The sequence below is a fragment of the Nematolebias whitei genome, chromosome 8 (genome assembly GCF_014905685.2).
Source record: "Nematolebias whitei isolate Nwh7 chromosome 8, NemWhi1, whole genome shotgun sequence".
Taxonomy (NCBI): Eukaryota; Metazoa; Chordata; class Actinopteri; order Cyprinodontiformes; family Rivulidae; genus Nematolebias; species Nematolebias whitei.
Genome location: NC_056505.1, coordinates 13,855,094 through 13,864,918, shown reverse-complemented (window position 1 = coordinate 13,864,918; position 9,825 = coordinate 13,855,094). Strand labels below are relative to the sequence as shown.

Sequence of the window (9,825 nt, the reverse complement as noted above, 5' to 3'; positions counted from 1 at the left end):
AGGAAAAGACGAGCTTAATGTAGGAAAAGACGAGCTTAATGTAGAAAGACAAGCTTAATGTAGCAAAAGGCCTTTCTTAAAGTAGCAAAAGGCCTTTCTTAAAGTAGCAAAAGGCTAGTTAAGGTAACAAAAAGAAGCTTACGATAGCAAAAGACAAACTTAATGTAGCAAAAGGCCAGCTTAAGGAAGCAAAAGGCTAGCTTAAGGAAGCAAAAGGCTAGCTTAAGTTAGCAAAAGGCTAGCTTAATGTAAGAAAAGACAAGCTTAATGTAGAAAAAGACGAGCTTAATGTAGAAAAAGACGAGCTTAATGTAGAAAAAGACGAGCTTAATGTAGAAAAAGACGAGCTTAATGTAGGAAAAGGCTAGTTAAGGTAACAAAAAGAAGCTTAAGATAGCAAAAGACAAACTTAATGTAGCAAAAGGCTAGCTTAAGGAAGCAAAAGGCTAGCTTAAGGAAGCAAAAGGCTAGCTTAAGGAAGCAAAAGGCTAGCTAAGGTAGCAAAAGGCTAGCTTAATGCCGCAAAAGGCCTTTCTTAAGGTAGCAAAAAGCTAGCTTAAGGTAGCAAAAGGCAAGCTTAAGGTAGCAAAAGGCCTTTCTTAAGGTAGCAAAAAGCTAGCTTAAGGTAGCAAAAGGCTAGCTTAATGTAGCAAAAGGCAAGCTTAAGGTAGCAAAAGACTAGCTTAAGGTAGCAAAAGGCCTTTCTTAAGGTAACAAAAAGCAAGCTTAATATAGAAAAAGGCAAGCTTAACGTAGCAAAAGGCAAGCTTAAGGTAGAAAAAAAGGCAAGCATAAGGTAGCAAAAAAGGCAGGCATAAGGTAGCAAAAATCAGCCTTTACACAATTCTAAACTGCAGTGATACAGGCCAAACTATGTCTACCTTTTAAAATGGGCCTCAGGCTTCATATACCTGTCATTGTGACAGTATAAATCCCTTTAATTAAAAAGATGATCTTCTATTTCTGCTGGACATATACCCCAAGGATTTACTCACTAAAGATCAATGTTATATATTGCACATTCTGTTGCTAGTGGCAAGAAAGACTATTACCCTAAATTGGATTAAGCCCTGCTCACCAACTGTTGCTCAATGGATGCAAACATTGAAACATGTCTATGTGATGGAGTGTCTGACTGCCCAACTACAAATGAAAACGGATATTTTCTTACAAAATGGTCACGACTGTTCATTTTATTTGACTAATCTCTGTATGTTGCTTCTGCATGTGTGTACTGTTTGTTTTGATGGGTGTATCTTGAGCCCAGTCTAAGCACTTTTTAGTTTTTCATTAAATTGCCTTTGTTCTTGTATTGTAAGGCAATAAATAAAAACAGAAATAAAAGATGATTTGAATTAAACAACAGCATTGAATTTCAGTTTGTGGGTTATGTAATATTTAATCAATTTCCTGCGGGATCAATAAAGTTCTTATCTAAAATTTGTAATCAATGAGTAAAGTACATAATACTAGATAAAAAAAATTAAAAAAGCATTGTGTTTATAACTGTACACTTTTCTTTTCAGGGTGACTGTGATTAAAATACATTTCACGTTTACCGATAACTAAATTTGAGCCCTTCCATCCAGACTGGTCCTGGGGTTGGAAAAATAAAATGTTGACTTTTTTTTTTTTTTTTTTTTTAACCATATATGCTTTTTTTGTAACTTAAAAAAACTAAGAAAATGATGATTGCCATCTTTATGCCTATACAGGTAAACTATAAAATAAAAACCGTGATTTCTAGTTTCTAAATTTTATTATATATACAACATACACAGTTGCATATCTTTCAACTGGGAAAGGTATATATTTGTAGTTTACAAACATTTTCTTTTCTCCAACTATTTACAGATTTGGATAAAAATCAAGACAAATTACTGATTTTCTGTGCAACGTATGTAACAATCTGGTATGTAAAAGGAAAAGTTGATCATACAACCGGCTAATATCTAAGATTCAAAGGAGAAACAAGTACACAAACATAATGCAGCAAATCTTAGTTTTTACACTTGCTGTATCAAAATTCATCTTGAGCTTGTGTAAAATGCGTAATGTTATGCATGTTACGTTATGTACGCCTGAAGCAGGCTAAATGCACAGAATAAGTCTTCAGGGGAAACTTGATTCTTTTGTAAAAATAATCAAGGATGGGTTAGGCCAAGATGACCAGAAAATCCTGGCTTTGTCTTCTATGGAAGTTTTATCTTGCAAAAGCTCGTTTGTGCCTCGTGTGTCATTCATATGAGGTAATCGGAGTGCATACGCAAAACTGTGGCAATGTCTGACTGAGCACCTATTTTTATATTCTGCAGAGTAGTGCAGATTCTATGCATTCAGCGTGTAGATCAACTCAAACTCTTACACATTAAGACATCTTTGATATCCTTTTTTATTGTCATGTGAGCATCTAGATTTAACACAACCAGGCCTGTGAGTGTAATTTTGTGCTCTTGACGTTTTTCCTCAGTGTCAGCGTTTCACAACAAGAACAAGATTTATTCAGTGAGTTGCCACAGATTTGATTACAACAATAAAATCCATGAAGCCGTTTCTGACTGAGCAGATTTGAGTCCAGTACCCTCCGAGAATAGACCTGCCTTTTCTTGAGAAAACTGACACGAAACATGAGTGGCAGAAATTGCATTCTGCATCCAGATTTTCCCTACATTACACATCTCTTTGGCTTGTTGCGCATGCCTGAGGGTCTAAGGGGAGTAAGAACCAGGTCTAGACAGGACAGGCGTTTGTGTGTTTGAGGCTGCATGACTGGACCTGCGGAGCAAAACGCTTGCTGTGGTGAACAGAGCTGGAGTTTGTGCCTCAGCCTCCTTTATTTAAAATACAGAGGCAGTGTGTTAGCATGCCTACAGGAACCTACTAATGTACTGAATAAAAATAGAGGGTAGAAACAACCGTCCAACTGTTAAAGAAGCAGAAAACACAAGAAACGTGAATATAAACGAGGTGCGTTTAGTTTAAAATTGATGGCACAGATATTTGTTTCTGCAATGATTATAATCTTAGCTTTTTCCACGACGTAAAATCCATACAGTTCAAATAAATAGCTCAAACTGGAGTTAAAGTGGACACATAATGAATGTTTAGGATGGTCTGTGTTCAGTTTTGAAACATATTATTGACTTGACCAACAGGGGTGTGGCACATATTTAAAAAGGAAGTCAGTTTAGTGAACAAGTGAGTGACGCATATCTGAAAGGCAGATCAGTCGTTGCTGGCGTTACCTTTGCAGCAGCGCAGGGTTTAGTCAAGAAAAAAAAAACAACAACTTAAAACGAGACCTGTCCTTCGTGTCCCCTGGTGGGTTCAATTCAGTAACTTTTGCATTGTCACTCAAACACACCACAGGATTTTAAGCAGCACCAGGCTTAGGTTGGTCTTTAATTTAAAACAGGATGGTAAAAATCCTCTGAGCTTTCTGTGGGTTCCTGAATCAGTTCAGCTGTCAGGTTGCAGCCACTCCGGCAGCATTCTTGCAGCAGTTACTGCTGCTGTGTTGCACAATGACCTCGGTGTCTTTGTTCTTGCCCTGCATGTAATAGTGTGTAGTGTTTTTGCTGCAAAGGAGTCGGACCTGCCCGATTTGTTGTTTACCACATTTAAGCGAGCCGCAGGAGTGAAACTTGTCGTGTAGGCCCGTTTCTCACACGTGCTCCGTTTTCTAGCAGGAATGAACAAATGTTTTATTGAATGTCTGCTCTGCTCTTCCTAGGCCAAGTCAAGGTGTTCAGAGCATTGTTTACCTTCGATCCCAGAACAGTAAGAACTTTTTGATTTGTAACATATTTTTTAGTTGCTCATTATGTTTATTATTATTTTTTCTATATTTGGTTACTGAATTATTCATTAGGCCTGTCAGGATAACAAATGTTGCTTGGCGATTAATTGTTGAAAAAATTATCGCGATAAACGATAATGTTGTTTGAAATTTGACAATAATTTGTAATTATTGTCAAATCTAAGAATAAATGGTTAATTTGTTTTGCGTGTAGTACCTTTTTTCAACCAACGGATGACAGTATAAGACTGTTTGAACCGAAGCATGGATAGTGAGGGAGGAGCATTGTCTGTAAGAAAAATGGGAGGGAGGCCCCTTGACGTGACATGGGCTGTCTCTCTTCCGTTCTCAAAATGGCGGACGCTCTGTATGGTTTGAGCTCTTTAGCATAGCATTTGTCACACAGAGCTTTTAATAAAAAAATTTTAAAATCAGTAAACAAGTTCTCAGCTTCTTTCTGCAGAGAAAAACAACTTTTTAGACGAAGGCACAGGTTTCAACCGCAAATTTTGGAGCTTCGACAAGACAGAGGTTTTTTTCCGAGGTCGGCCTGTTAGCTTAGCTCGTAGCTTAGCTTCTCAGCTTAGCTGCTTTTAACGATCCAAAAACGCGATTTTGGACGGTTAAAACAGATTTTAAAGAGAAAGGGAGGGGTCCATGAAGAGCACTGGAGTTGAGCCTTTTGTCATCCAGTGTCTTCAGTAGAAAGAGAGAGACACGAAAAAACGATAAAGCCGATAAATGAAAATGAGCTCGATAAATTTCATGTATCAATGCGATAAATTGATTTATTTATTGCGACAGGCTTATTGATTAATTCAACCTAACAGTTATTTGATTTGTTCATTCATCTGATGATCACTTTTGATATTTAAATTGAATTTGTTATTGCTAATCTGGTAAAACTGATAAGAAAAATAATTCTTCAACTCAAGAAATTGTGAATTAAAATAACTGAAGATTCATTTTGTATTGATTACTTGTTAAGCTATACAAATAGCTGACTTTTTCCTCTTAGCTTCATTTCAGCTGCAATAAGCAAAATGATGCAAAAATGTATTTTGAACAGATAAAGTTATCCTTTTTGATAACACTGTTTTATTTAATTTTTTAGCCAGATGAGTTGTACTTTGAGGAGGGAGACATTTTGTACATCTCAGACACGGTAAGTAAAAGTTCAGATTTATTTTTAGTCGTCCTCACCAAGTCCTTGTTTCCACACTAACTTTGAATCTATGCACATTGTTCTGCTTTTTTGTGAATTTTGCACTTTTTGCATTTTGTCTTTCCCTTTTTTTATGGCATTGCTCATCCATGTGTGTCTTGGTCATAAAAAATATTCATCTTCATTTCACTTCTGCTTTTTGTTTTAATGTTACCTTCATTAGTTCTCTTCTGCAATGAACGATAACTTTTTATTTTTTGGTTTTGTTTCCAGAGTGACACTAATTGGTGGAAGGGGACGTGTAGAGGAAGGACGGGACTAATTCCAAGTAACTATGGTGAGTATAAAAGAATGATGGAAGATATTTACTGTAAAGTGCAGCACACAGAGAATTAATTCACGACTGAATGATGCTCTTGGGTTTTAGTGGCTGAGCAAGCCGAATCCATTGACAATCCCATGCACGAAGCAGCCAAACGAGGTATGAATATCTAAATATTTGAACATTTCAGAGTTTTTATTTTTATATTTTGTTTCTCAAACTGTTCGATTTATTTATTTTTTGTTGGCAAACTTGGCATGTTGCTTTTATCTTTGAATGAAACAGGCAATATAAGCTGGCTGAGGGAATGTCTGGAGAACAAGGTTGGAATCAACGGGCTGGATAAGGCAGGAAACACTGCCCTCTACTGGGGATGCCACGGAGGACATAAAGGTAGCAGTAAACATGGCACCCAAAACATGTACCGTATCATCAAATATTCTTCATGCATTTTTGACATGGACACCAGGGCAGAATAATTTTTACATGGGAAGTTTGTTTTAGCTCTCCATTGTTCCTGCACCTTCATTGTTTTTTTTTTGTGTGTCAGATGTGGTGGAGTTGTTGCTGAGTCAGCCCAGTGTGGAGCTCAACCAGCAGGTAAGATGATTTTAACTTCATTAATGGGCAAAAATCAGTCTCATAATAAAACGGGAGGAGCACGGCAACGAGACAAGAAAATCAAAACCATCATCAGCCACACAGTCCACGAACTGCACCTTTTAAAATGCCTTATTGAATATGTCGTTTTCCACCGTTTTAAATAAATGAACATCAAACATCAAGCACACGGCGCCTTCCTAACATTATAGTCAATACTTTCTACCAGCAAGTGATTGTTAGCAAAGTAATTAAATAAAATGTAAGTTTTGAATTTCTTTATTGCTTGCCGCCAGGTGTGCAATAATATAATCATCCGTGTGTCTGTTGTGTGAGTTCGTTTATCTGTTGGCAAAATATATCATGAACCACTGGACAGATTTTAATAAAACCCTCAAAGTAATTAACTCAAAGAGTACATCTATAAATGATTAGATTTAGCCCAATTTCTCAGCTTTTCAACTTTAGCACAACAAAAATGGCTCCAGCTCAGTCACTGTTAGAGATTTTGAACTAAAAGTTGCTGAGCGTCATCCTCAACCCACATGTTGGGCACTAACAGATCCCACGAGATCCTCGCTCTTGCTTGCTTGTATGCTCATTATTGTATACTACTAATGAAACTAAAATAAAATAAACAACATTCTGGGCTGTATTTAAATTATTTAGGAAGGTTTGTTGCTTGAAAAGTCAGTTTAACTTTCCAGCTTTGAAGATCGGGTTCTGAAACCAGCAAGCATTTGTTGTGTGATAGTGAGCCTCTTCTGAAAATTTAAAACGAACTCCTTTTAAAAATATTAGTTGTTGAAAGTTGAGAACGAGCCATGAGAAGAGTCTAAAAGACGTCTTGTGTTTCAGAACAAACTTGGGGACACACCGTTGCACGCTGCTGCCTGGAAAGGTTACTCTGACATCGTGGAAATGCTGCTCAACAGGAGTGAGTTGTTTAAAACTTTTTTTTGTTTTTTTAAAGATAAGCTCTGCTCATCCAGTCATGATAGTTAAAGTTATACACACTGAAACTAAGAAGGATAAAGATAGAGTGGGGTGCACCAAGATTTGCTCAACTCTGATGGTTCCAGTGTGTTTTTATATATTTCTAATGGCGGTAGTGATTTTATTTTTACAGCTAAATGAGTGTCGTGTTTGTTTCAGATGCGAGAACAGACATCAAAAACAACGAGAATAAACTGGCTTTAGAGATGGCCACCAATGCCCAATGTGCTTCACTTCTGAAAAGGAGACAGTCAACCAGTAAGTTCTGCTGACATTCTGAAAGTAGTTCTCATACAGAACCACACTGACTGGGAACAAGACTTACTGTCACGACAATAGAAACTGTTAAGACTGATCTTTTTCTTTTAAACATTATTCTTTTACTTTCAGAAGACGTCTAAGCCTTTATGATGAAGGCATAGGATTCAGAAAAAGCTAAATTTAGTGGAGCTTCTGCATAAAACAGATTTATGTTTCTAATTTCTAGTTAAATGTGTTCTTGACTGGATCAGCTGTAATCTACACAAAGCGATCATATTCCTCATTTACTGATTATTTCCACGTCAAACTTCCTCATAGAAAATAGTTCCACTTTTCTTTGACATGCTCTTTTAATATTGTCCTTTTCACAAGTTTACAATCTGATTTGATAATTTTTGGCTTTGCATTGAAAAATAGGGTAAAATGGAGAGTAAAAATATTGGACTATTTTAATCAAACTGTTACTTTTGTGTCCAGTCTGACGACCCTGAATGAAAATACCAGTTTCACAGTATTTAAACAAATGTTTAGAAATGATCACAGACTGTATTTTCTTTTAGGAGCAAACAATGCAGTTGGTATTACTTTTGCTTAACATTGAATGCTTTATTGCTATAATGGTGTAATGATACTAAAAATGGTATTTTTAAAACTGCATTGAAATTAAAATAAAATGGAGAGGACACCAGAGAACATGTTGACTGTCTCTCAGTTTAAAAGCTGTGGTCAGCTCTTCCCTGCATTTTGGACAGACGGATTAATGATCAGCTTTCTAATTTATATTTTTATGTACAGTGATAAGAAGATAAAATGATAATTTTATCACAAGCTGTGAGAATAAATGTAAAGTTGGAATGTAGTAAAATACCAGAGTCAACAGGCTGTTTGATGTACAAATCTAAATCAATGTTGGCAATTAATTAGCTGGGTTATTAGCCTCTATTGAGCAAGTACTCTGCCTGCTTACATGCTACCTGCTTTAAGAAAGTGTTGGCTTGGTCAGAGAGATAGTTGCCACTCCTCTGGTAGACAAGCCTTGACTGACTGCGTTAAATACGGGGTTAAATGTAAAACCAACAGATGTCTTATTTTAATTTTTTCTTGGTCCCCTTTGCGTAGTAAAGAGGAGGCTTGGAAATACAACGTCTTGCTTGTGAGCCGGATAACTTGAAAAATAAGCAACGCTCCGACTTCAACTTTGGTGCGTGGCTGCATCTAAGGTCACTATCAAAAATTGGGTTGCCACATCAAAACCCAAGATGGCTATCACTATATAAAAGTATAGATCCTCAAATGATGGGGGTGGGTGGATGAAGATTAATCTAAGGTGGCCAAAGGCACCGTTGGCCACCACCAGGCGCTCTGGCATTACGCCTAGTGGTGGCTACAACTGCTCGCACCGCTCACCAGGATCTGTCAGTCTGCGCCACACTGGACAAGCAAAAAAGAAAAACCCAACTATTTTTAAACAGCATAACTCCTATTTTGAATATCTTGCACAAAAACATAAAGGTTTGCTTGCATGACTTAAAAACACTGATTACTGGCCTATGTGTTGAAGAACGTGGATAGCAGTAGAGGCGTCTTTTAAGCTTTAAATGTTTTCAGATAAACTATAACATATTGTATATTTGTTTCTAACTTGTTTTATTTTTTCCAGCCGTCTACCGCAGACCCAGCGACGCTGAGGAGTATTTGGATGACGAAGATTCAGACTGAGCTTGTCCGGGACCAGATGAAAACATTTTCACATTCTTCCTTTTGTTCGTTGTAGAGGTGGAACTTTTGGAGTTTTATTCCAGACCTGAAATGGACTTGCATGTTCACGCTGCAGCTCCATTTTAGTTCAGATATTTTGTTCAAACCCTTCAGTTCTTGGCTCTTCACATCCTGTCAGTGTAGATTTCAAAGCGCTGAAACGATCTGATTTTTTTACAGCTCGTCTGCTTTTTCTGGTGCACAGCTAGACGTAGGGGATTTATCTTGGAGCATCAGGAGCACACTGTGGGCTCAGAGGCAGAAAGTGTATATAGTGAAAGAGAAGTGACCAACGTTATTGGGAGACAGATTATATTTAACCTATTATGACGGAGAAGCAGTTCACGGAATGTTTAATGCTTCCCCTTTAATGCAAATGAGATATTTTATAACATATTGAACATTTAACATGTCACTGGGCTTAATGCGGTGAACAGTTTTGAATGGCAGTAATCTGATTAAATTAGCATATTACTCCTCGTTTTTTGATCTGTTTGAGCTGCTTTATAATCTCGTCATCTTCCGATGGTTTGATTTCCATCATGGGAGCAAATTTCTGCTGCTTTTCCAACGAAGATGATAAAAAGTGCCTTAACTATTTGCAACAGAGGTTGTGTGTCTTTGATTGTGTATCACTTTAACCTCGTTTTTGTCTTGAGGTTGGCAATTAACATTTCTAGATTTTTGCCATCTTCAATCTGTAATAACTTTACTACATTGTTCAAAATGGACAACTCCATAAAATGTCAAAAACATAAATAACTGCTTTACGAGTTCTGAAATTATTTAACCTCAAGTGTACAAAAGACAACAGATTTCACCTCCATCCATCCATCCATCCATCCATTTTCTTTACCCGTTTATTCCATTTTGGGTCACGGGGGTCGCTGGTGCCCATGTCCAGCAATCACTGTGCGAGGGGCG

At 37.2% G+C, this 9,825-nt stretch overlaps 1 protein-coding gene across 1 annotated transcript in view; it reads left to right on the top strand.

The window, feature by feature from the left end:
- The window catches only part of ostf1 (osteoclast stimulating factor 1), a 10,770-nt gene extending 1,053 nt beyond the window's left edge, over positions 1-9,717 (top strand). The window contains exons 2-10 of the mRNA XM_037680314.1: positions 3,734-3,780; positions 4,914-4,964; positions 5,238-5,301; positions 5,392-5,445; positions 5,572-5,679; positions 5,837-5,886; positions 6,745-6,823; positions 7,042-7,140; positions 8,804-9,717. Of these exons, the coding sequence (XP_037536242.1) occupies positions 3,734-3,780; positions 4,914-4,964; positions 5,238-5,301; positions 5,392-5,445; positions 5,572-5,679; positions 5,837-5,886; positions 6,745-6,823; positions 7,042-7,140; positions 8,804-8,862 (611 nt within the window). The 3' untranslated portion in view covers positions 8,863-9,717. The remainder of the gene's footprint in view (positions 1-3,733; positions 3,781-4,913; positions 4,965-5,237; positions 5,302-5,391; positions 5,446-5,571; positions 5,680-5,836; positions 5,887-6,744; positions 6,824-7,041; positions 7,141-8,803) is intronic.
- The last annotated feature ends 108 nt before the right edge of the window (positions 9,718-9,825 follow it).